The sequence below is a fragment of the Myotis daubentonii genome, chromosome 1 (genome assembly GCF_963259705.1).
Source record: "Myotis daubentonii chromosome 1, mMyoDau2.1, whole genome shotgun sequence".
Taxonomy (NCBI): Eukaryota; Metazoa; Chordata; class Mammalia; order Chiroptera; family Vespertilionidae; genus Myotis; species Myotis daubentonii.
The window spans coordinates 175,244,182-175,271,663 of record NC_081840.1 but is presented as its reverse complement, the minus strand read 5'-3'; the positions used below and the strand labels follow the sequence as shown (position 1 = coordinate 175,271,663).

At 40.8% G+C, this 27,482-nt stretch overlaps 1 protein-coding gene and 1 non-coding gene across 3 annotated transcripts in view; both read right to left on the bottom strand.

Annotated features, from left to right (window-relative positions):
- Positions 1-7,311: 7,311 nt before the first annotated feature.
- Positions 7,312-7,446, bottom strand: LOC132224927 (small nucleolar RNA SNORA29). The gene has a single exon (XR_009450765.1). It is a non-coding gene; the product is annotated as a small nucleolar RNA SNORA29 (small nucleolar RNA).
- An 8,534-nt stretch (positions 7,447-15,980) lies between these two features.
- Positions 15,981-27,482, bottom strand: part of SPARCL1 (SPARC like 1) — a 59,638-nt gene continuing 48,136 nt past the window's right edge. For both annotated transcript variants that reach the window (XM_059665839.1, XM_059665848.1), the window contains exons 5-11: positions 27,006-27,078; positions 25,646-25,764; positions 25,057-25,177; positions 23,385-23,521; positions 21,426-21,574; positions 20,686-20,834; positions 15,981-16,402 (exon numbers count right to left, since the gene is read on the bottom strand). In XM_059665839.1, the coding sequence (XP_059521822.1) occupies positions 16,374-16,402; positions 20,686-20,834; positions 21,426-21,574; positions 23,385-23,521; positions 25,057-25,177; positions 25,646-25,764; positions 27,006-27,078 (777 nt within the window). In that variant the 3' untranslated portion in view covers positions 15,981-16,373. The remainder of the gene's footprint in view (positions 16,403-20,685; positions 20,835-21,425; positions 21,575-23,384; positions 23,522-25,056; positions 25,178-25,645; positions 25,765-27,005; positions 27,079-27,482) is intronic.

Sequence of the window (27,482 nt, the reverse complement as noted above, 5' to 3'; positions counted from 1 at the left end):
AGGTTGTGATAGCCCTAGGCTATTATTAGTATAGATCAGTGGTTGGCAAACCACGACTGGCGAGCCACATGCAGCTCTTTGGCCCCTTGAGTGTGGCTCTTCCACAAAATACCATGTGCGGGCGCGCATGTATAGTGTGATTGAAACTTCGTGGCCCATGCGCAGAAGTCGGTTTTTGGCCTGGGCGAGTCTATTTTGAAGAAGTGGCGTTAAAAGAAGTGGGGGTACGTTCGCTGAGGTTGACCCCTCAGATTGAGGACGTTTTTAGCAAAGGCCAGTTTAGGAGTACCCTAATCTAATATAATAAAAGAGAAACATGCAAATTGACCACACCTCCACTATACCCAAGCCACGCCCACCAGCCAATCAGAACGACTATATGCAAACAAACCCAACCAAGATGGCGGCCAGCAACCACAGAGCTGGAGCAAGCAGGAGGCTTGGTTGCCCCGGCGATGGAGGAAGCCAAGCTTCCCGATTGCCCCGGCTGGCTGTGGCCTCTGCTCAAGGCAACAAAGTTTTAATTATAGAAGATAAATAAATCTCAGATACCTGCTTCCAGCCAGCCTCCACTGGGAGCTTGGGTGGCTGGGGGCCGTGGCCAGCCTTCAAACAGCCATCAGCCCTTCACCCAGGATGGCCACACCCTCATGGGGTGAGGGTCCCCGCTGGGGGGCTTGGCCAGCCTGCAAACAGCCATTAGCCCCTCACCCAGACTGGCCAGGCACCCCAGCAGGACCCCATACCCTGAAAGGGGTGTGGCCAGTCTGAAAATGGCCCTCAGCCCCTCACCCAGGCTGGCCAGGCACCCTAGCGGGACCCCTACCCTGATCCGGGACACCCTTCAGGGCAAACCAGTCGGCCCCCACCCATGCACCAGACCTCTATCCTATATAATAAAAGGGTAATATGCAAATTGACCCTAACAGCAGAACAACTAGGAATCACTGGTCATTATGACACACACTGACCACCAGGGGGCAGATGCTCGATGCAGGAGCTGCCCCCTGGTGGTCAGTGTGCTCCCACAGGGGGAGCTCTGCTCAGCCACAAGCCAGGCTGCCAGCTGCCAGTACAGTGGTGGTGGTGGGAGCCTCCCCCGCTTCCTCAGCAGCACTAAGGATGTCTGACTACAGCTTAGGCCTGCTCCCCGCTGGCAAGTGGACCTCCCTCGAGGGCTCCCGGGATGCCAGAGGGATGTCTGACTGCCAGCTTAGGCCCAATCCCCCAGGGAGCGGGCCTAAGCCAGCAGGTGGACATCCTCCGAGGGGTTCCAGACTGCGAGAGGGCACAGGCTGGGCTGAGGAACCCACCCGAGTGCACAAATTTTTGTGAATCAGGCCTTTAGTTAAGTTAATAACAATGTACCTACCTATATAGTTTAAGAAATTTGGCCCTCAAAAGAAATTTCAATCATTGTACTGTTGATATTTGGCTCTGTTGACTAATGAGTTTGCCAACCACTGGTATAGATTATTAACTTACCAATACATACACAATCTGAAGCTATTAAACTCTTAAAATAAAAATACTGAAAATGTATAATAATGCTAGAAAGGAGATTTCACTAACCTTATAGAACTTGTGGCACAGTAGTGAGAGAATTATTACTGAAAAAATAAATGATACAGATTATAGTTATTATATGAAGGTAGTTTTTGCCATAATTTCTTTTTCTCCTCTACCCACATCTCCCATATTAGGGTTATTTATTGCTGATGGATTAGTATTGGTATAATCTTGTATATTAGGAGGTAGAGAATAATGTGATTCTGTTATACTGATACATTGAATCCTCAATTGTCTTTTTTGCAACACAGACTTAATTCCTCCCACTCGGCTCCTGATGGCCTGATAAGAATATTAATAGTGGTAGGAACCTTAGCCAATTTGGCTCAGGGAATAGGACCTTAAAAGTAGTAGGAGCCTTAGCCAGTTTGGCTCAGGGAATAGAATGTTAAAAGTGGTAGGAGCCGTAGCCAGTTTGGCTCAGGGGGTAGTACGTCGGCCTGCTCAAGGGTACAGTCCTGGTTAGGCCCATGAAGGAGGCAACCAATCCATGTGTCTCTCTCACATTGATGTTTCTCTCTCTCTGTCTCTCCCCCTGCCTTCTACTCTCTTTAAAAATCAATAGAAAAATATCCTCAGGTGAGGATTAACAACAACAAAAAAGTGGTAGGAAACACTAAATAAGCACTCTAGGGCAGTGAAACTTGTTAGAAGTAAAATGGGTGAAATCCAATTCCTTTCTCAAGATTGGAATTGAGAGTATTTTGATTTGTAGGATTCTCTCTAGGTAGCTTAAAATAAGCATACTGTATATAATTTTAATTGACATTAATTCAGATATTTAAAAAAGAGATACACCTTTTTGGTCTATGTTTTTTGTATATATTTTAAATGAAAGCAAACTTGGGTGAGACTCAAAGTAGAGTTTCAAGGTTTGCAGCCTTTCCACCAAGCGAGCTGATACTTGTGTGTTAAGGAGAGGTGCTGCCTTGCCATCAGGCATTCTGAGGTTTGGTAATTTCACAGCAGGCTTTGCTTACTGCTGACATGATTGTCCACAAGACAACAATAAGCTTGAGGTAAAATTTACTGATTGAAATTTCTTAACCTAATATTGCATATATTTCTGTAAAAGGAAGTTTTGTTAAATACCATGGACATTATGAAAAGAATACCTTTTAGTCCTGCAGAAATTATGATCTAAAGATCTTGGAGGAAATTGAGTTTATAATTCATGAGCTCCAATTTGAGTAAATCAGTTGTGTGATTCTGCCATATGTTTATGCTTACCTTTTCTGAGGTTAAATGTCACTTACTTTTATCAGTATAATCATAGAAATGAAGCCTTACCCCAAGTAACCTCTAAAAATAAAAAAATTAAAAAATATTATCTTAAATGTATTAAGTAGATTTTTAGTTTATAAAAGCTTAAAAATTAATATGAACTTACCAGGAGTTGGTTCAAAATAGAACTGATTAACTGTGAGAGAAGAAAAATCAATGATCAGTGCTATCATGGATTTATTTTAACTTAGTACATGCATAAGTTAAAATATTTTCTATATGAAAATGTTTTTAATGAAAAATTAATTCCTTTTTACTGCTTAGTTTTTTATTTGCATGATGTAAGATTTTTAAATGAGAATGCAATATCTAGATTCAAATTATCTTGATTCTGTCAACTATAATAAAAAAGTGGAGAAATTGGTAAAAAAAAAAAAAGTCACTTGTAATACCAGCAATATTTTAATATCTTGGCTATTTAGTGACTTGCTTGTTTCACTTAATACTGTTGGTATTAAGAGATGATAATAAACAGAAAAAAAAAACTGAACAAAAATAAATTCCCTTACTTCACAGAACTATTTTCCTATAACTGCCTTGTAACTGTATTCACTATATCTAAAAGATAGAAAATTGATGTGAATGGTTAATAAACTCACTGTGTACACTTCCATACAAGTGCTTACTTATATTACGCCAATTCCCCGTGTGAATGATACTGGAACCGACATTTTAGGACAACTGTGAGTACTTTGCACTGAGGGTTTGCTTACACAACCAGTTTCACTGGAAAAGTATTGCTTTGTAGCGTCCACGTGGTCGCTTTGTTTTAGCAGTCTGGCAGCTTGCTCAAAGACCATTGACCTTTTGACCAGCAAGGCAAAGCTCTCTATTTGTAGAGCTGCCAGGTTCAGCACGGTCTTGACTTGTTCGTGACCTGAGTATCGTTTGTTCTTTTAGGATGCTTTTTCCTGCTCCCTGACTTAAGTAGGATCACTGGGAGAAGAAAAAAGTATGACCATGAAGATACAGCAGTTTCTATAAATTATTCTGTCAGGATTCTTTCCAGGATGGGTTGTGGCCAACAGTGCTTTTAAAAAAATTCAGCCGAAACCGGTTTGGCTCGGTGGATAGAGTGTCGGCCTGTGGACTAGGGGGTCCCAGGTTCGATTCCGGTCAAGAGCATGTACCTGGGTTGTGGGCACATCCCCAGTGGGAGATGTGCAGGAGGCGGCTGATCCATGTTTCTCTCTCATCGATGTTTCTAACTATCTCTCTCCCTTCCTCTCTGTAAAAAAATCAATAAAATATATATTTTTTAAAAAGTCAGAAAAACAAAATATAAGTAGATGTTAAGAGTTCAGATCTACTAGTAGGTAAACTGAATGAGTCATGTGTCTGAGGAGTCAATATTTTCATTGGAGGGGACCTTGGAGCCAAATATATACATTTACCTAAAGTCATGTAGATAATTTAATTGTAACAATGAGATTAAAATTTAGACTTTCAAATCACAGGCCAGTGCTCTTTTAGCCATGTTTTGATAGAAAGATGAACTTGCTAATTTTTGTAATTACCAATAATTAGTCATTGAAGGTAGTTTCTTAAAACATTTTTAGTTAGAGATATTTTCCTTTTGGAGTTAGACAATAATGCTGCTTAAACAGAATGGATTATGGGAAGAGCACTTAGGTATTTGAACTCAAAAGACTTAGGTTCTTTTTCAGTTGGGCTCAGAGCTACCTGCTTGACCTTAACATTTCTGGGTCACTTCAATGTTCTTCAAGATGGTAGACTTTAAATAGTCTATATTGAAGGATCCTGAAAATTTTATCTTGTAATTTTGGCCTAACTTTCTGACATTATTACAAAATACTGCATGTCCCTGATTCTATGGTACCATGATTATAAAATGCACCATTTAGTTAATGAGAGCATTTTGAAGAAAAAGGAGATTCTAGATGAAATCTAGTATCTTCTGTGGTATGTGCCTTGATTTCAGAAAATGTTTGTGAAAAGTATTTTTTAGACCAGGACATAGAATTTTTAAATATCTTTTGTAACTCCACGTATTTATCCTGTGTTTCTGTAAACTAAGATTCTGAATAACTTATTGTATCAATAAAAGGCCTCCTTAAAAAAGTTGAATGATGTGCAATTCAGTAAAAAATTATCTGTTGGGATTTAGACTTGATAATCTTTAATGTATTAATGTTTATGCTAATGCTTTGTTAGAAGAAATAATCAAGTCTGTTTCACCTCCTCTAAAGCAACTTATTCTGTAACTATTTAGCTTCATGACTCTTCACTTTCACCCTCATCAATAAGAGATGAGGTTGTTTTGTTGATTTATAGTTTGGATTAATTGAGTAAATGAATGTAGAACTGTTCGCAGGCATTGAGATTTTTTTTTGTTTTTGAATTTAATAGCCATGCTTTATTTAGTTTCCAAATGAATTGGAATAATAAAGATAGTAATATTCATGATGAAGTGGCTCATCATATGTAGGGTATTGAATGTATAAAACCTATACATTCTATATATATATATTTTCTATATATATAAAACCCTAATATGCAAATAGACTGAATGGCGGGACAACCAAACAACTGGTCGCTATGATGTGCGCTGACCACCAGGGGGTGCACACGGAACATGGCGGGCGTCGGCCACGGTGGGATGGTGGAGCAGGTGAGTGGGGAACCAGACCACGGTGGAGTCTGGTTGCTGTCACTGGGGTGAGCCTCTGGTGGTTACTGACAATTCTTTGCTCCCACACACCACGGTCCCGCTGGGTGCTAGCACCTGCTGCCAGCCGGGCCCCGCTCGCACCCACTGCTGGCGCCAGAACCGCTGCTCGCATCCATTGTGAGCACCCTGAGGGCTTATCCACCTCCCCCTGCTCCTGAGGGGCTATCGGGGCAGCAGCCACCGCTCGCACCTGCTGATGGTGCTGGCCCCAATTGCTTCGTGCCATCAGTGGGTGTGAGTGGCACTGGTGCTGTCAGCACATGGGAGTGGCAACGGGAGCAGGGCTGCCTGCAGACAGGGGACCAGGGGCTGCAGTGGGAGAGGCCGGGCGGGGGTGTGGAGGATGGGCCAAGACCCGCCCCTGTGCCCACTGCAGCCTCATGGCTCACAGTTCCTTGCAAGGTGCACGAATTCGTGCACTGGACCCCTAGTATTTTTATAAACTTTATGGATTAACAGGCTAGAATATATTTACCGCTATTATGTCATTAGGTGTCAGGACCTAAAATAAAGAAAACAATCAAATAATCAAGGAGGTGTAATTCAGCATTTTATCTATCTTTTTTATGTTACACATTTTATAGTAGCTTGATTAAATGGAAACATGCTTTTTAGAATTCTTAGCATTACTAAATTATGGCATTGAAATTTATATTTGCTAATATTTTAAGTAAATCCCTACAGCTAACTCGCCTATTTTCTTTTGTGAGCTCCAGATGTAGTAGGGACTTTTAGGGAAGATCATTAAACTTATGCTTACTGGGTTGGAAAAAGGCTATATTTTGGGATTACTTATTTATGAGAAAAAACTTTAATGTCATTTCCTATAATTTTAGGAAAGATTATTGTTATGTACATAACTTACTTTTTGGTTTGTGACTGAGTCAATCTTGTCATTTGTAATTATTCCTCATTCAATACAATCCCTTCAGAAGTAAAATTTAAATCAGCAGTTCTCAACCTGTGGGTCACGACCCCTTTGGGGGTTGAACGACCCTTTCATAGGGGTCGCCTAAGACCATTGGAAAACACATATATAATTACATATTGTTTTTGTGATTAATCACTATGCTTTAATTATGTTCAATTTGTAACAATGAAATTGGGGGTCACCACAACGTGAGGAACTGTATTAAAGGGTCGCGACATTAGGAAGGTTGAGAACCACTGCTCTATATAATCAAGAAAATTTCAGGTCTTAGGAAGTTCAGTTTTCAAGAGTATGCGAGATTTGTACATTAAAGGACTCGAGTCAAACTAAGTATCAATAACTAATGAACCCTGTAAGAAAATAATAACCAGTAATTCTTATATCAAATTCTCTGATTAAATTGAAATAATTTTCAAGTTTTGTTTTGTATTCATTTAAATACTTTTTAAAAGGGAACTTTAAGTACAATTACCTGATTTGGATTATATGGAAAAGGAAGAGGAATTGGAATCTACCAAAAAAAAAAAAAAAAAAATGAGTTGCAAATAAAATAAAATGTGAACATTTTGCTTTGGCTTTTTTCTCACTTATGCATTCATTTTCTCATCCATCCAGTCATCCATCCATCCAGTAATTATGGAGCAGTTATGTGCTCTCAGAGAGCCCACCTTCTAATTCGTGGAGGTTAGATTCCAAATCTTCATAATTGTTTTCTTTCAAGAGGTATGCTTATTTTGCTTAATTAGTCAAACCTAAAGCCCAGGAATCTGTTCTACATGTTGATAACTCTTGCAAATCTATCAGTTTCTCTACAGTTCATTCTTTGCCTGATTTTTTTTTCCTGTTCAGCCATTTCATATAGGAAGAGGACACAAATAAATCTTCCCTCTTCAGATCATGGCAATTTTAATTACCCCATAAGCACAGCCACTAAGATCTATTATTAGGAGAAAACGTGGCAAAGGGGAAACTTTGCCTGATAGTTAATACTACTCTGCCACCTGGTGGAAGGAAGAGTTTCCATTTAAAATACCAGTGATTTTTTTCCATATAGATTTACACTTAATTTTATAATAGAGATGATATAGACATATCTCTATAATTTTATATAGATTCCTATATTCTAATTATAAACCAAGACTTTAGAATTTTGTATTAATTTAAAACAAATCTTACTAAATGTCAGCCCAGAAAGGGGAACAATGCACCTAGATTTGACTAGAATAAAAATAATTAGCAATTAATTAAAATGTAAGTACTTAGAAATTTAGTGGCTAAGATTCAGTTAGGACCTGTGAAAATGTTTAAAAAGAATGTTCTAGTGAGGACTGTAACTTTGGTGACAAATTTCCAAAAGCCTACTTGAAGTTGAGAAGTAAACCATTTGAAATTAAATACCAGCAAAGGGAAGGTGTTTGTTATATTTAGATATAAAAACAAATTTACACAGAATCGTATTTATGTTTTAAACACATTTTTAGGTGATAAACAAGATGTTAAGCAAGATGCTATTTTAAAATTTGTGTGAACTTTCCAAAACAACATTGCTTAAATACTGTCCAAATGTAACGTTTCCAACCTGTGTTGCAGCCCCATTGTACTGGTCATTCTTCCCCCAAATTGCAAAGTCCTTCTTAGGTCTGTTCCAAGCACTGCGGCTCCCTCTGCCTCACCCACTTCTCGTCCTGGCTCAGATGCCATCTCCCTGTGAGTGAAGTCTTTGATCCACAGCCGAGGTCAGCTTTGCATTTGCATCTAGATGCACTTATCAAATCACAGTGTCTTGTTCTTCATTTATGAATTTCTCTTCCTCATCAGACTGTGAACTTATACTCTTCTGTATTTCCAGCCCTCACTATAGACCCCATTAGATAATAGACACTCAGTAAATATTAACCGAATGAATGCTGTTGGCGTCAATAAAAGTATTACATACAGAATAAAGGCAGTTCTATTATGAATTTAACATTGTTCTGACCTTTATGAAAAAGTGTTATAAGAACTCAGATATTAAAAAGATGAGAGGGGGGTCCAATAAGAACAAACCAATTATATTGTTTGACCTGTGAGAAAAACTTAGGAAGAGCTGGAAAAAAACACAAAACTTTGTAGAGAAAAGAAAGAACAAGGTGATTAAGAAAAAAAAGAAAAGAATGGGTCTTATAGAAAGAGGGTAGTATTCTCTTCATGGAGAGTAACTAGCCTCATCATAGTTTAAGTAACTCAGTATAAATACTTTCTTGATGGCAAGAGGAGGAGACACTGAAGATTTAGGGGGAAGTTTGCTAGTCCCTTGTCACACTCCACCACAAGCTATGGGGGGAGGGGAGTGTGAGTAGCTGATGCCTGGCAACCTTGTAAAGCTTCACATTTCTCTATTAAAATTTGGAAATTTTTATCATCATCATCGAACTAATAAGTATTCTTCACAATTTGAGATTTCCCAAACCCATACTTACTGGGGGAAGTTGTGGAGGTGGGAAAAATGGGATCTGAGGAAAAAATGGTAGTCCTGGGGGTGGGTAAAAGCTAAATCTCTGTAAGAAGAAACACCATGTCAGTGATTGCAGACAATTGCAAACTTATTTTATTTTTTTAAACTTTTTTTTTTTGCTTAAAATATTACAACGAGTAGTACGTTTGTCTCCTTTTTTTCCCCCTTGACATTCCCCCAGCCTCCCCTACCCCGCGGTGTCTTGTGTCCATTGGTTATGCTTATACGCATGCATACAAGTCCTTTGGTTGATCTCCTACCCCCACCCTCCCCCACCCCCAACTGCAAACTTTTAAAATGATGAACATGCCCTTTGAAAATACAACTAGAAGTTTACCTGATCACTGGAACTGCCTCCAGATTGTTCGAGCTTGTAAAACAATAACAGCAACGAGGTGAAACAACATATGTGGCAAAACATTACTCATTACAAAGAGGTTTTATTCTAACTGAGGGTAGGTACCAAGCTGCTACTGAGCATGATACTCATCAGTAATGTAGCTTCACCTCTGAAATAAAACACGGCTGAGTATCTAATGAGGAAAAGTTGAATTAATTCTGCCCAGCAATCAGAATGGAAATAAGTTTCTTCAGATTAATTAATACTACATGCCTCTTTTTCTTTGAATCAACAATGTTCTCAGCATCTGGAAGTTAAAAGTGAAGGGAGTATGGAAGTAGAAGTTCAGATTTGGTATCCCCAAAAACAAATTTTGAAAGCTCCCTCACTTCTCCGAAAACCCCTCTGTTAAAAAAAATGTACAGGGAAGAGGGTTTCTTGCCTACTTGGTGTCCTACGTATTCAGACTATAACAGACACAGGTTAGACTCATAGGTCTCACTTGGATAGATGTAGAAAGCACGGCTATAGTCAACCTGAGACAGTTTGGGGTAAGGGTATCCTACACAATACAAGCGTGGTATGCGAATTGTCCCCTGGACAGGGAGCTCGTCAGGGGTTTGACCAGGGGGCGGGGCCAGCCGGGGAAGGGAGGGAGGCCCCAGCTGGCAGCCGACAGCCACTAGGGACACTACCAGTGCATGAATTTTGTGCACTGGGCCTCTTGTTAGAAATGAAACTCAATTCAAACTGTGTAATTAAGACCTAGGTCATGCCCTACCCAATTTGGCTCAGTGGATAGAGTGTCAGCCTGTGGACCAAAGAGTCCCGCATTCGATTCCGGTCAAGGCCATGTACTTCGGTTGCAGGCTCCTCCCTGGCCCAGGCCCTGGTCAGGGCTTGTGCAGGAGGCAACCAATCGATGTATGTCTCTCACATCGCTATTTCTCTCTCCGTCTTTTCCTCTCTCTTCCACTTTCTCTAAAAATCAATGGAAAGATATCCTCGAGTGAGGATTAAAAAAAAAAAAAAAGACCTAGGTCACTGCAGAATATTTGTTCTGTCTTGCTAAGTTTATTTAAGAGTTTCCTGTGCTCCAATTAGGACTCTTCAGTGCTCCTGCATTTTTATCATTCTCTGCAGGTCCTGAGGTCGCTCTTATAACTCACTTTACAGACTGGGAAGCCACGGGTTTCTTTCTTGCGCAAGGTCATGCACTTAGCAAATGGCACCATGCAGCTGGGATTCGTATTGGGAAGACCCTTGCACTGAGGGAAAAACGGGACGTGTCTGGGTCTACAGCATTGCTGGACTCCACGATCCTCTTTTGTGAAATGAGAAGATTTAGGAAATGCTTTCTAGCCCAGAAATACTGTCTCTAGAATGGAAGTGGAGTGGACAACTGGTGGGGAGTACTCACAGGGATGGGCAGAGCAGTGGCAGTGCTCAAAAGGCCAGCCAGGATGAGAAATTCCATTCTGAGGGAGGAGTCTGGAATGAAAGGGTTAGGACAGTGGTCGGCAAACCTCAGCTCGCGAGCCACATGCGGCTCTGTGGCCCCTTTGAGTGTGGCTCTTCCACAAAATACCACGTGCGGGTGCGCACACACAGAGCGATTGAAACTTCATGGCCCATGCACAGAAGTCGGTTTTCAGCCTGGGCGAGTCTATTTTGAAGAAGTGGCGTTAGAAGAAGTGGGGGTATGTTCGCTGAGGTCAAACCCTCAGACTGAGGATGTTTTTAGCAAAGGCCAGTTTAGGAGTACCCTAATTAAGTTAATAACAATGTACCGACCTATATAGTTTAAGTTTAAAAAATTTGGCTCTCAAAAGAAATTTCAATCGTTGTACTGTTGATATTTGGCTCTGTTGACTAATGAGTTTGCCGACTACTGGGTTAGGAGATCATTATCAGGTTGTTGTTGTTTTTTGCCCACTTCCTATTCCCATTGTAATAGACTGTTTAGTGAGAGGAGTTGAAATTGTGGTCAGGCTAACTTCTGCCTCTAGATTCAGGCTCTGTAAGCGCCTTAGACTGTGCTTTAAAATGCATTGAATGCCTTTAGATGAGACACACATTCTCTGGTTCATAGCATTGCATTCCTACTCTTCCTCATAATCTATTCCAGTGGTTCTCAACCTTCTGGCCCTTTAAATACAGTTCCTCATGTTGTGACCCAACCATAAAATTATTTTTGTTGCTACTTCATAACTGTAATGTTGCTACTATTATGAATCGTAATGTAAATATCTGATATGCAGGATGGTCTTGGGCGACCCCTGTGAAAGGGTCATTCTACCGCCAAAGGGGTCGCGACCCACAGGTTGAGAACCGCTGATCTATTCTGTTCGGTCCCTTAAGTTATTTGAATTTGTTATCTCTACCCACAGATCTTCAAACACCAGTGTTATATCATGCTTAGTATTGGGGATGTACCATTACTGGCTCAAATGAGATTCCTTATGTAATATACAGATAAATCCACCTTGAGCTTCTATGAACCCTGTGAGACTCACCATGGTCTGGATGCTGTTACTGACAACTTTAATTTCTCAAGAAGGAAAGGATCTGGAAAAAATCTTGTAAGGCATAATGGGTTGGCAGCCAAAATCATAATATGAGTAGATTCCATAAAGCAAATCAATGTCGTCTTTACTGGCTAGTTGATTCAGAAAGCAAACCTTTTTTATGGTCCTCAATCACACTTAATTTAAGTGAACTTACCTTGTGAGTTTCCAGCCAAATAACTGAACTCTAGATCTGAATTTTGGAAGAAAAAGAAACTTCATCATGTTCTTATTAAGACTTGTCCCCAGGATCTGAAGCAAGATGAACCTCTTTATACATAAATCACTCTTCAACTATTTCATATGTATTTGAAACTGAAATCCGATTTAACTTTGTGCCATTTTATTTTGCCTGAATTTAAGCAGCTTATCCCCCTCTCCCTCCTTTCCCCACATCTCTCCTTTGTAGTTTTCTTCCTTAGATTCAAACCCTTGAATTTCTTTTTTCTTTTGTCAACTGAAACTATTAGAAATCATTAAATTCTCCAAACACAAGAATATCTTACATTCTTTTACCTAGTGCAATAGAATCAACCCAAATGACACTGTATGTCCTTTTAAAAAATTACCTTTGCTTCAAATGGCCCTCGGAGCAAGAATTCAAGGAGCAGTGTGATCTCCTAGTACCCCTATGCCCATCTAGTATTTAAGCTGTATTACTAATGCCTTCATGGGTATGGGCAATATGAGTCATAAATTTCAAAGCTAAAGTGAATAATTGTTTTCAGACTAGAAACTCCAGCTCATAAAGTCTCTCAATTGCACAGAGATAGGATTAAAGACTGATTACTGAGAAAATAACTTCATCCCCTTGGTTGGGATTAGGGTAATGTCTTTATCACAACCCACAATTAAACACCGTGACCACCAAGAATATATATATTTTTTTTTAATTAAATCTTTATTGTTCAGATTATTACATTTGTTCCTTTTTCCCCCCCCCCCATAACTCCCCTCCTCCCAGTTCCTGCCCCACCCTCCGCCCTCACTCCCCACCCACTGTCCTCATCCGTAGGTGCACGATTTTTGTCCAGTCTCTTCCCACATCTCCCACACCCCTTTCCCCCCCAAGAATAGTCAGTCCATTCCCTTTCTATGTCCCTGATTCTATTATAATCAACAGTTCATTCTGTTCATCAGATTATTTATTCACTTGATTCTTAGATTCACTTGTTGATAGATGCATATTTGTTGTTTATAATTTGTATCTTTACCTTTTTCTTCCTCTTCCTCTTCTTAAAGGATACCCTTCAGCATTTCATATAATGCTGGTTTGGTGGTGATGAACTCCTTTAGCTTTTTCTTATCTGTGAAGCTCTTTATCTGACCTTCTATTTTGAATGATAGCTTTGCTGGATAAAGTAATCTTGGTTGTAGGTTCTTGGCATTCATCACTTTGAATATTTCTTGCCACTCTCTTCTGGCCTGCATGGTTTCTGTTGAGAAATCAGCTGACAGTCGTATGGGTACTCCCTTGTAGGTAACTGACTGTCTTTCTCTTGCTGCTTTTAAGATTCTCTCTTTGTCTTTTGCTCTTGGCATTTTAATGATGATGTGTCTTGGTGTGGTCCTCTTTGGATTCCTTTTGTTTGGGGTTCTCCGCGCTTCTTGGACCTGTAAGTCCATTTCTTTCACCAGGTGGGGGAAGTTTTCTGTCATTATTTCTTCAAATAGGTTTTCAATATCTTGCTCTCTCTCATCTTCTGGCACCCCTATAATTCTGATGTTGGTACACTTGAAGCTGTCCCAGAGGCTCCTTACACTATCCTCGCATTTTTGGATTCTTTTTTCATTTTGCTTTTCCGGTTGGATGTTTTTTGCTTCCTCGCATTTCACATCATTGACTTGATTCTTGCGCTCCTCTGGTCTGCTGTCGGGCGTCTGTATAATATTCGTTATTTCAGTCCGTGTGTGCTTAATTTCTAGTTGGTTCCCCAATATAAGATCGAGGGTCTTATTAGTTTTCGTGTAGATCTCATTAAGTTTATCGGCAGCTTCTAAACAGTTCTTGAGAGACCTTAAAAGTGTGGTTCTGAACTCTATTTCTTCCATTGACAATTTTGTCCTGTTTCTTTGTCTCTGCATTTTGTTATGCTTCCTTGGTGCACCCCCTAGTGGTCTTTGTTCGCAGTCTTATAGATAAATCTTGATTGTTGTAGCTAATTCCAGGGAGGGTTTGACCTCCAGGCCAAGTGGCTATGAGAATCAGCTGTGTCAGCAGTGAGAGAACTTCTGTCCTCTAGGGAGGTGCTAATCTAGCCTTTGCCTGAGGCTATCCGGCAAATGCCTCTGTGCAGGGCTTGGGCGGGGCGGGTCGCACAGGATCAACAGGGTGGGCTGGAGAGAGCAGTTATGGCGGCTCTCAGTCCTGTCCCCAGGGGCTCTGCCTCTCTGAGTCCCAGCACCCCCTGCAAAGCTGGGAGAGAAAGCTGCACTCGTTCTGACCGAAGCCAGACAGTCCCGCTTCTCCCGTTTGAGTCTGGGTCCCTAAAGACTCGCCCGGATCTGGAGCTCAGAGTCTGCGACTCCCTCCCGATTGAAAACGCCAACCACGCCCTCCGCTGCCAGCCCGCTCCGCACACTCTGCACCTCAGAATTTGACTTCAGCACTGCGCCTCCTCTGAGTGTCCGTATGTGTTTCTCTTTCCTCCTAGTTGTAGGACTTCCACTCAGCCAGCGTTCCTGTGGTTCTGGGTGATGTCCGTTCCGTGTTTTAGTTTTCCACCACCAAGAATATTAAAGTGCTTCTACAATATGTCATTTAGGGCAGTGATACACATGGGAGCCTGAACAGATAGAAAATGTTAAGCTTCTAAAATTTTCTATTTTTAGATAATATTTTTTATTTTAAAATAAAACATTTTTAGTAAATATTTAGGTAGTGTCTTTAGCATTAAAAATCACTTTTCACTATTCTAAAACATGCAAAACATTTAAAATGATAATTTAGATCTAATTAATGCCACTAAGTACAATTTCACTGTTCCCAGCAAACTTATGAATAGAAACTTGTTTTGTAATTAGTTAAGACCTCTCATGACATTTCTTTAGAGCTACATACAAAAACATTCTAAATTTGGGATAATTTCTAAAATTATTTCCCTCATTGGAAAAATCTAATAAATAATAATTAGATTTTGACTAATCAAATTGAACTTAATTACTTAGACATGACATGGTGTGATGTGCTCTGGTTAAGAACAAGTGACTCATTGAGCTAAGAAGAGAGAGAAATAAAACTTTGAAGTTAATCAGGGAAGATTATCCTGATAAAAACAAACTCTGCCAGAAGTATCCTACAGATAGAGTTCTTAGGGGCACATTCTCTCAGTGACTATCAGAGATAACGCTCTTACCAACAACACATTTCTGATTGTTGAAAGAAATAATCAGAGATAATTGCATTGATGTCTTTTCTTTCATGGAAGAAAATATGTAACAAACCATTTTATTTTCTTTCAAATATTTAAAGTAGAGTAAGGGAGACAAGGTCTTTCAGATCCTACAGACTCTATTATGGTGGCTTTTATATTTTTGCAATCTAGCTTTTACTGTAATAATAGTTACCAAAAATGAGCTCAAATGAGAACACACTTTCTCTTAAGATAAATGTTCTTGCTTCAATTTACAGTAGTGATGTTTACCTCTGACTCTATTGGGCATCAAAGCAATTCAGGAATCTCCACTGTTCGTGTTATCTTTACACTATTTTGAGGACATGAAATGTGTAGAATTTTTACAGGGCCACCCTCTCTCCCCAAAAACACATGGACACCTGCATAAAAGCTAAAGTTAGTTGTATCAAGCAGTGCAAAATCGTCTACATTTTCAACTGAATCGATAAAGAACACTTGAATTCACTTGTTCCCTGTTTAAGCTTACATTATGACAAAGGACATTCATGAGCAACTACCATTTAACAACTGAACATTAGTTTCCCATAGGAAACATCGCTCCCAACCACGTTCACACTTGTATTTTTTTAAGTAATATTACGGGTCTAGGAAGCACAATTATAATTTGAGATGAAGCCTGAGCCCTGGGCTGATCTTTCACATATAGTTCTTTAAATAAATGACTGGAAAAAAAACTTGAACAAGTACTTGGATTTCTATGGATTTTTATTAGGGTAGTAATACATGGAAAATAATACACATTCACAACAAAAGGGCATTGTTGCATTTTCTCGACATGCACATGGTATTACAGACAAAAGGACGTATCTCATAAATTGATACAGTGTGATGAGTTAAACTGTTTACAAACAGCATACAGCATTTTGCTCATATCAACTTCACTTAATGTTAAAGTCTTATTTCCAACATCAATGTTAAATGGCTGGTGCATATACAGTTATCAAGCAATTACTCATTGTCTTCTCAGACATGCAAACATTCTGCTAAATATAAATCTACACGTATCACAGCTGCATGGATTTCAGAAGTGGTCAGCGTAGAGGAGGATGCTGGGAAGTTTGAGTTCTTTCAGATCTTAATTCAAAACAGGAGGTTTTCATCTATGTCTTCTGTAAAAAAGTGAAAACAAAACAAAGCTCAGTTTTAGGAAGCAGCCAGAGTAGTACTAGAAACAAACAACATTGGAGCTGAAGGATTAGAACAGGCAGCATGATGGTTCTCATCCTGGGGAGGGCATTGGTCACCTGTGAAGCTTAAAAAAATATATAATTTCAGGCTTCATGCCTGGCTTCCTGAATCAGAACCCCCAAGGGTGGGCCAGTGGCGTGTACATTTAGAAAGCTCTGCAGGTAGTTCTGATGGAGGGTTGAGAACCACTGATAGAGGATGTTGCAGGGAGGCCCAGCCAAGTAATGGCAAGTATACTAATCTGTAAGGGTTGTTAAGATATAATGGAAATAAGTGGAGGTCCAGTGACAAATCAAATTTCCAATCGAGTAATTGGAAAAGAACTTGTTGCTGCACCTACAGAAGAAGACAGCATCCTCAGGGGGCTATAAGACTCCCCTTACCAGTATGGCCCTCCCTTAGTAATTGTTGCAGACTAAGCTACTACCCTGTCTGGGGCACCAGGTAATTCTCCTGCCCAATATAAATCTTCCTCTCACTCCAAGAGTGGGAAAAATTATGAGTTTGGTATATTTCTTTGGAGCACTGGCTTCATTTGTAAAATTGGGATAATAGTTTCATTACTTATAAACTAATTTATATCCTATATAATAAAAGCCTAATATGCTAAGTGTCTAGTTGTCCGGTAGGCCGTTCAACCAATCAAAGCATAATATGCTAATGATATGCAAAGGCAGCTCAACTGCTCACTATGACATGCACTGACCACCAGGGGGCAGACAGTCAACTGGTCGACCAGTTGCTATGATGTGCACTGACCACCAGGGGGCAGACGCTCCAACCAGGAGGTTAGCTTGCTGCTGGGGTCCGGCCAATCGGGACTGAGTGAGACGGGGTTGGACATGCCTTGGAACCTTCCCACTGTCCCTTCCCGCTGGCCAATCTCCTGTGTCCCTCCCAGCCCCGATCGTGCACCGGTGGGTCCCTCAGCCTGGCCTGTGCCCTCTTGCAATCCGGGACCCCTTGGGGGATGTTGGAGAGCCAATTTTGGCCCAATCCCACAGGCCAGGCCAAAGGACTCCACTGGTGCATGAATTTGTATACTGGGCTTCTAGTTTGTTTATATCCTTGAATATATCTTGAATAGGTTTCTAATATATAACTTGAATGTGTTTATTTTTTGTTTCCCTAATGTAACTGCCCTAGTTCAAGCTCTCATCAACTCTTGCCTAAATCTACCACATCATCTTCTCAACTGTTTTTTGGCTTCTCCACAATGCAACCAAAAGAATCTTCCTTAAATATAAACCCAATGAAATCACTCCCCGTTTAAAACACGTTGGTGATCCTCCAGGACTCCTAGGGTGATGTCTTTAACTGGTTTAGTAGGACCTGCATGATCCAACTTGTTTACCCTATTAGTCCCACTAGGAAGGCTTTCCTGAAGATTAGTGTGGATATGTCAATAAGGATACATACACATGTTATGTCCTGGGCAGTAAATAAGTAAGACTCACCACCTCTTAAATGAAGCCCTTTTTGGACATAGAAGGAAAGTGAGACCTGCGGGGGATGAGTGGCATACCCTAATTCACAAAGCCAGTTAATGACAGAGCTGGAATATTTGAGCACATTTAGTTCACATCAAAGGCCATTAAAATTCAGGAAAAGTCTGGCTAAAATTATCTTGTCCTTCTGTTGATTTCTCAGCCCAGAGGGAAGGAAGGATATACTTATAAACTGAGACATACCTGTTTTTGCTTTCCCTATCTGTATCCCAAAGCAGTAACTTGTTTACTGGTTCTGACTGAATGTTTCGTATCTGCTTTATTGGCTTACTGTGTGATAATTCTTTCCCTTCTTCATAATAACGTAATCACAGCCAAACCACACTGAACAAACAAGACCATTAGGAGCTTTGCAGTCACTGGACTTTAAGCTCTTCCTGCTCCTCCCAGACAACCGCCCAGCCCAAAGCCTGAGGGAGCCTACGTGCTGAACAGTGGCCACAGTTTCCTTAAATAAACGGTCTCTGTTCATATTCGTCTTTTGCTTCCTCCTTTAAAATCAAGTGCCATCTCAAAGGGCATACACAAGTACGTCCTGCCCCAGCCACGTTATTCCCTCTCCAGAATGGTGGGTGGCAGGGGGACACACACACACACACACACACACACACACACACACACACACACATCTCAATGTGAGAGAGAAACAAGAGAAACATCAGTTGGCTGCCTTTCACACGTGCCCCAACCGGGAATCGAACCTGCAACCTTTCAGGGTACAGGACGATGTCAACTAGTTAAGCCACTCTGGCCAGGCTAACTAGAGGCCTGATGCAGGAAATTTGTGCATGGGGAGGGGGGTTCCTCAGCCCGGCCTGAATCCTCTCACAATCCAGGACCCCTCACTCCTAACTGCCTGCCTGCTCGCTCCTTACTACTTGGCTCACTGCTCCTTAGCGCGGCTGCACTCGCCAGACATGAGTCAGGCTTCTGGCTGAGTGGTGCTCCCGCTGTGGGAGTGCACTGACCACCAGGGGGCAGCTCCTGTGTTGAGCATCTACCCCCTGGTGGTCAGTGTGCGTCATAGCTACCAGTTGTTCTGGTCCTTTCGCTGTAAGGGTCGCTGGGCTTTTTTATATATAGATAATTAATTCATCATATTCTCAGCTCTTTCTAATTTCAAGGCATTATACATGTGCATAAAGACTACTTTAAAAGTGAAGTTCACACAAGTTACCTCTTTTGGGGAACTTCTTACCTTTGAGGAACTTAATTTACTGCTTGGTCATATGTTATTCTACATGTATGTCATGAATGTATGTATAAAACCTCAGCCTTAAGGATTTGATCTTCACTGTTCATTTACATTGTAAGCAGTTTTGATTTCCTATTTTTAAAAACATCTTTCAGCCCTAGCCAGTTTTGCTCAGTGGATAGAGCCTTGGCCTGCAGACCGAAGGGTCCAGGGTTCGATTCCAGTCAAGGGCACGAACCTCGGTTGTAGGATCCTCCCCGGCCTGGGCCCTGGTTGGGGCACGTGCAGGAGGCAACCCATCGATGTGTTTCTCTCACATCAATGTTTCACTCTGTCTCTCCCTCTCTCTAAAAAATCAATGGAAAAATATCCTCAGGTGAAGATTAACAACAACAACAACAACAAAAAATCTTTCAAATTTTGATCATTGAAAACATGCTTGCTCATCAAAATCAACTCTAACTTAGGAAAAGAAAAGCAAGTAGATTAAGACATAACCTAGCAAAACAAATGTCTAAATTTAAATTCCTCCACTGTGGGAGTAAAGAAAAACACTCTTAATTTAATTTTTTATTTTTGTCACTGAAGATGAAGTAATGGGTCACTTTTGGGTTAAAGGAATACTATTGGGATACAACTTGTGATGTAAGACCCAGCTCTTGTTGGTGTGCTGGTAACGAATTCTGAGATTCTTTGGATTCTCCCATCGGCAGAAGCAGGCTGGCTGTTTCACTCTTCACATGTGATTTTGTAAAAGTTTGGTCCAGCCTGGCTGGTGTAGCTCAGTGACTGAGCATCAGCATATGAACCAGGAGGTCACGGTTTGATTCCTAGGGTACCTGCCTGGGTTGTGGGCTTGATCCCCAGAGTGGGATGTGCAGGAGGCAGCTGATCAGTGCTTGTCTCTCATCATTGATGTTTCTCTCTCTCTCTCTCTCCCTCTCCCTCTCCCTTCCTCTCTGAAATCAATTATATATGCAATACCCAGGTTAAGGAAGGATATCAAATCCTTTTCTCAGAAGGGCAGCCTTCTGAGATTTGCCACAACTCTCTGGGTTCACATCATTTTATTAGGCTTAACCAACTGCTGAGACTTCCATGCAGTTAGCCTCTAAATATTCACACTTGCTACTCTTTGAGCATCATAAAGGGAGTCAAAGATAACCTTGCCATGAGAGTACTTTCCCTGAAGGAGTCCTGCCTGGGATGCTGCCACCTTGCAGTTTCTAGGTTTCGACTGGAACACACAGCAGGCCGTCTCTATGAGGGCTACAGGGCTTAGGTTACAGCGGTTCTCAACCTGTGGGTCGCGACCCCTGAAAATACATCCTGCCTATCAGATATTTACATGACGATTCATGACAGTAGCAAAATTCCAGTCATGAAGTAACAACGAAAATAATTTTATGGCTGGGGGTCGCCACAACATGAGGAACTGTATTAAAGGGTCGCGGCATGAGGAAGGTTGAGGACCACTGGTAGAGAATGATGATGAATTTACCTTCTTTAATTCCAAAGCAGTGGCCCCACTCCTTCAGGGTGATGTGCTTATCCTTGTTGGGGTCACACTCGTCAAAGAAGCGAGTGATGCAGTGCTCCATGGGCACCAGAGACGCTCGCAAAGGAGCAAGCTCCGAATGTGTCAAGGCTCTGCAAGGGAATTCATGGCAGCCTGTTAGCTGAGCAGCTTGTCTGGGAAAGTTAACTCTTAGCATCCCCAAGGGCGTCTTTCTTCCACACGATGGCTGGCTATGCCAAATGAATAGTACGCTCATGAAAAGTTGCAAATGAAATAAACTATCTTTGGGTAAGATAGACAGCTTTTGGGGTGTCAGTTCTTAAGGTTTCCCTTTTCATTGAAAACTGCCCTCCCGCCATTCAAATTTGAAGGGGTGCACCCCAGAGATCATGTTTCTGCAAACTGGCCCTACCTGATTGTTCCAGATGTAGCACTTGACCCAAGTTGGGCCAATCAGGTTATCTTGGGACTTTAGGATCAAGAGTGAGAGAATTAGAAGAGTCTCAGTGGGAAACGTGTGAACTTGGGAGCTGGGGTGTGGCCAGACTCTATTATTTTCAAAGCAGCTTTGTGTTTAAACACCAAACCACCTTTATTTGACATTTCAGTCTTCTAGACTAGAACCGGGAAATCCCCTAAATCTGTTAGAATTCTCTTTGTCGAGATAACTAGACATTATAACAGGAAAGTGACCTGGTCATGGGAAGGTAAAGAGTTCTTACCTGTCCATAGGATGTTGGTCAAGTTCACTGAACTGCCAGTGTACAGGATACACATACATGTGGTAGTTTTTCTTAAAGTCCCTTAAGAGAAGGTCAATGGAATGGTCCCCAGCCAAGAGTCTCTTTTCATCCAGGTAAATTTTCTTGACCTGGAATTAGGAAGGGAGAAAGATCATCAGAGAAATGTCATCAAATTATCCCTTGCTAAAGCTTACTTGAAGAGCAATGTAATACCATGACGGAGGAAAACAAGCCCAGGCCATTGTATGAGACCAAATGAAATGCCTTCTAATCAACAACAGCCTTTCTTTTTTCTACATAGAATAACAGCCAACAGTAAAACAACTTAAGTTTTCAGAAGAAATTTGTCCTTTTTGATTTTTTTCTTTTAACTAAATAATGTTTATTGCATTCCTTAAAACTATGAGAAGATTTTAACTGATTTAGGCAAAATTGTTGATTAGTGAGCGAAAAGCCCACTCTTCCCCCGTTGGCATACTCCATTCTTAATCCTCAGGGTATTGCCATCCACTGCCTGCTCAGGTTCAGTGTGGCCCTAGTGCGATACTGTTTGTCCACCCTACCTGAAAATTCTGTTTTGTTTCTAATGCTCTCATGGCTCTCTGTGATGAGGTATTAAGGAGAGAGGATAGAAATTATTTTGGGGAAATGTGTGCAAAACTCCTAGCTTGTGGTGTTACTCGTTATTTCACTGAGTAATTGGAAGCAATCAGAACAGAACTTCTAACCATTCCCATGACCACATCTACCAGCTTCCCTCCTGATCAGTGTGCATGAACTTCCTGTGCTCCTAATCTAAGCCCTCCCCTCACTGGTGCCCAGAGCCCACCCCTCCCCACCCCTCCTCATCTACTCAGGATAACCTATGGCAATTGGGCACCTTTCCTTCTTCACTAGCTTATTTCCAGAAACACAGGAGATCCTCCACCATCTCCCACTGGGAGCTGGAACTCTTAAACTTACATCCCCCTCCAGCTTCCACCCTATTTCACTGTTTTCCTTTGCAGCAAAATCTCTTGAAAATATTGTTTATACTTGCTGCTTCTGTATCCTTCCTCTTATTCTATTTTGAACCCTGTCCACTAAAGCTTTTCTCCTCTCCATTCTGCATTAACAGCTCTTGTCAAGGCCAACTATGATCATCACATGTCAGATCAATGGCCAACTCTTAGTCCTCCTCTTACAACCTATAAACAGCTTTGACACAGTTTAGGCACACCCATCTTCTTGTTTTATTTTTTCTTCATAGCACATTCCATCTCACCTGCATATTTTATACATTTGCATGTATGTTCATATTTGCATATGCAAATATATACATATGCATGCACAAATCATATGTTTAAATACACATGCACATATACACTTATTTGTTAAGAGTCGGTCTTTTTGCCTAGAATGTAAGCTCATGAAGGCAGATATCTTTGTTTTGTTTATGTGCTGTATCTCCAGCACATAAATCAATTCCAGCTACTGGAATAAATTTTTTCTGGGACCTTCTGGAATCAATATTCTGCACATTTTAATATTAATATATTACTGACATTGTGAGTAATGAATTCTCTTATACCATAAATCTATGTCTGGCCTATGAGGGCAAAAAGACATTTAGGTTTAAATAATATGTCTGGGCATGAATATATAAATGCTGAATTGAGGTTCAGCTTGCTTAAACAGAGGTTGCTCTAGGTATGAGTTAGACAGCTCTCCCTCAGGCTACTGCCCTTTGCATCGGAATGGGGTGGTTTAGCATGTCCCATACCTTGTGGCATGAATGGTCACCGCTACTATTCCATATGTGCCAAACAGACTGGGGAGGCAAAGTGGGCTTTTGCTATACGCTTAGGGAGGTAACCCCCTCCCCACCTATGCCCTGACACCTTTTTTCCTCAGGTCTTCTGGGCAGACACGTAGGGAGCTGACCTGTGCATAACTTACTTTATTTCTCTGCTTCTCATTTAAATATCCAGCATGTTCAGGGTTAGGCTCATAAAGTTGCATGAGGATATTCTTGAGCCAGTCTCTCATTCTTAGAGGGAACTGAGTCACTTCAAAGTCCGTACAAGTAGGAATAGCTGTTTCAAGCAGAAAGCAAATCGATGTTAACCTTTGGGTCTTACTCCTGTCCTATGGCAAGTCCTCAGAACAGGAAGCGTGGCGACTGACAACACCCTCCTGGCCCAACCACCACAACATGGCCCTTAACCCTGGCGGCACAGCAGCACTGCCCTGGGTGTTGAAGAAACCTATCAGATGCCAGCTTCCACTCAAAGAAATTCTGATTTGATTGCTCTGGGGTGGAGCCTGGCATCAGGATGTTTCACAGGCTCCAACGCTAGCTTAGATGTGCAGCCAGGGCTGAGAACCGCATCTCCAGAACCGGAGAGCTGGGACTTAGAGGTGGAGGACACGGCTGTTATCAGGGGAAAAGAGAAAAAGCTAGAACTTAGTTCTTACTGTGGTCACCATGCGATACTTTGAAATCTCAGTGGCTTAAAGGAACCAACATTTTTTTTTCAGTTCTGCTGAGATATAATTGACATACAACACTGCACACATTTAAGGTGTGCAGAGGAACGACTTGTCATGCATCACATATTGTGAGATGATTCCACAGTAAGTTTAGTTTAATATCCATCATGACCTCACATAGTTACAATTTTTTTTTTTTTACTTGTGATGAGAACTTTCAAGATTTACTCTCTTAGCAAGTTTCAAATATATCAGACAGCGGTATTAACTATATAGTCAACATTGCATCGACGCTTTCTTTCTTGAGACCACTGCAAGCCCGGCACAAGTTGGCAGGAGGGCTCTCTGCTCATGGCAGTCTCTCTGGGCCTCAGCGTGATGGAGACGCCAACTCTCAACACAGGGAAAAGGGAGCGGGGAGAACCACACAGCGGTTCTGAAATGCTGCTGCCCAGAACGCACACGGGTGATTTTTGCTCAAATTTCCTTGGACAAAGCAACCGATATGGGTACATCTAAAAGCAAGGGGCCTGAGACATTTAGTCCTTTCCTGGGACTAGGAGAGGAGAACCGGAAATATTAGTGAGCACTGCTGATGTGGAGAATCACTTAGCGGTGAGGAGATCCAAAGACAATTGAGAATATCCTGGGAAAGGAAGACGATTAAAAAAAAAATACAAAAAACTTCTGGAAGAATATGTTGTCATAAAAGTTCTTGGCAGAGGCTTAACTTGACTAGGGAAAAGGACAAATAATTTAGCAAAATTCCAATGATTCATCTCAATTATTAAGTGGATAACATTGTATAGTGGTTCTAACCCCAGCCACTTCTTAGAATTGTCTAGGTTACTTTAAAAAAAAAGAAAAGAAAAGAAAAAAAAAGCCAAGGTTCCAACCCAGTTCAATAAAATTGAAATCTCTCATGCTTAAAGCCTGGGCATTCTGCTTTTTCTTCTTCTTCTTCTTCTTTTTTTTTTAAGTCTCCCAGGTTGGTTTTAATGTGCAGCCTGGGTTCAGGACTATAGTAGCTTTCTCCTGTTAGCATACGTATGAGCACATGTAAGTATGCTGTTCAGATATGCACAGATTCACCCAACCCTCTGAGCAATGGTGGCTGGTGGTAGTGACGGACTCTTACATTTGCAGGCTCCGAAATAATCCAGCTGCAGTTGGTGCCCCTTTTTGGTCCCCTCCAGTCTGCACTTAGTAGCGAACAGATGGCAGGAGCTAGCATAGGTCTGGTTGTCAGTGCCACAAACCTAGGAAAGACAAGCATGAGAAAAAACCCATGTCTCTGAATGCTCATTGGGAAAACGCTCAGCTCCTTAAAGCTCACTGCACTGTGCCCGGCAGGTGGTCAGGTAGGCGAGGCTATTAAAATGATAACTCTCCCATTGGGCACAAAAAAATTAACTAAATTATACCAAGGGTGATGACTATTGAACTTCAGATAAGCTCAGTAGAATGAAACTGAAGATGTTCCAAAGATAGAGTGAATTTTAAAATGATTTCTATAGATCAGTGCCATTATTACCTTTCTAGGGCACAGTTGAAATTCTTTGATTTGGCTGCCATTTGTTCCTATTTAATATTAATTCAAATATTAGATGATAACCTGGGCTTTTACCTTTTTTTTTTTTTTTTTTTTTTACAAAAAAATTTCAATAGCTTCTTTCATTTAAATCACTAGTTGGTGTGCCTTAGAGACCAGTTTGTAGAATACTTACCTGGTCAAGGAGTTTTGTAGGTGGACAAGTCATTGGATCTTGGCAAACACAGTGAGGTTTTCCCTGTTGGTCAGCCTTGCACATGTGTCCTCTTTTACACTGGAAGTTCATGCAAGAATCTAAGATAAAAGTTTGGACAGGGTAAGCTAAATTGAATATATAAATTCAAATTCATCCAGATAACTAGCTCCACTTTCATTATTAAGAGAAAATTTGGGAAAACTTCAGAAACCATTTTAATGTCAATTTTCAAGTCAGGTCCTCTGGCATAGATTATGTTACACAATAGTCTAGATTTTTCTATACACTTTGGCTCCAAGTGTATAAAAATTTAGAAAATTTAGGAAAAACAAACAGCTCTCTTGGCCCGCCTGCAATAGTCATAGTCAGAAGTCTATAGTGCAATTTGTTTAGAAGTTAAATAAGCCATGAGAATTTTGCTGTGTTGAAATTAAAAATATTTGTGATTGGGAATTAGGTTTTCATTAAATATGGGGTCTAAATTTCCTAGTAAGTTATGGATTTAAGAATCAAGAAGGTAGAATTAATTTCTCTCAGAAGCAAAAGGATTTAGATAAAATGAATTCTAAATTCAGTAATATTGCAGCAGGACTTCCATTTGGTAAACACACATACTCATAGCTATATAGTAGTCCCCCTCATCTGCAGGGAATACTTTCCAAGACACTCAGTGGATGCCTGAAACCATGGATAGTACTAAACACTTTATACTATGTTTTTTTCCTATACATACATAACTATGGTAAAGTATAATTTATAAACTAAGCATCGTGAAGTAGCTTTAAGCTACTATTGACCTTCTGGCGATATGCCAGCCGGGGGGGAGATCATTGGTTTTGGGAGAGCCTGGATCATCATGATGATATTGATGGTTGGATGTCAGGAGCAGATGATGTTCATCATTGGAAAAATTTGATATTTTTGGACTGATGTTGACTGCAGATAGCTGAAACTGGAAAGCAAAACTGCGAATGGGGTAGACTACTGTATATGAAATGTGGGCAAGAGAATGTCTACAACAGGCCCTGACCAGGTAGCTCGGTTGGTTAGAGCATCGCCTGCCTGATATGCCAAGGTTTCGGGTTAGATCCCTGATATGTGCATACAAGAAGCAACCAATGAATGCATAAATAAGTGGAACAACATATTGATGTTTCTCTCTCTCTTCAGCTCTCTCTCTCAAATAAATTTTTAAAAAGAGAGAGAGAATGTCTATAATTTATGAGATCATTTCCTTAGGGAGAACTGGGGAGAGGAGAATTCTGTGAAATAAAGGGATAGGGGTAGCCCAATATATTCCATCTCTTCCTTGATATAGTCACAAACAGCCCATACTCACCAACATCGTATACCCTAATGTTGCCTTCAGTTGAACTTTCATCTTCATTCAGTGAGCTCTCTGCTTTTTTGGCCTTTATAATAACAAGAGGAGAAGGTTAAGTCTATTGGAAAGCTGTTACCTATTTTATATTTCTGATGTGCATACATTCACTGAGCTTTTCATATCCAAATCATGTCAGATCTCAAAAAGAGACACCATTCATAACTGTGGAAATAGACAGCAATCCTTTGAGAACAGGAGCTATTTCCGTCTTCCTGCACTGGATTCAGGCTCTATCTCTGGGGATTACGCAATAAAAGTTGGAACTAACTAACATCGGAGCAAAGTTGGAACCTCCCCGTGGGATTGGGAAAAAACAGTAGAAATATAATATCATCGTGCAATCTGTGGGTAAGACATGTTACCTCAGTAATCTCTGTGAAGCTGCTGGTAAAGGTTCCTTACAGTCTCTAAAGTGTAAGAAAATTCCTCTCT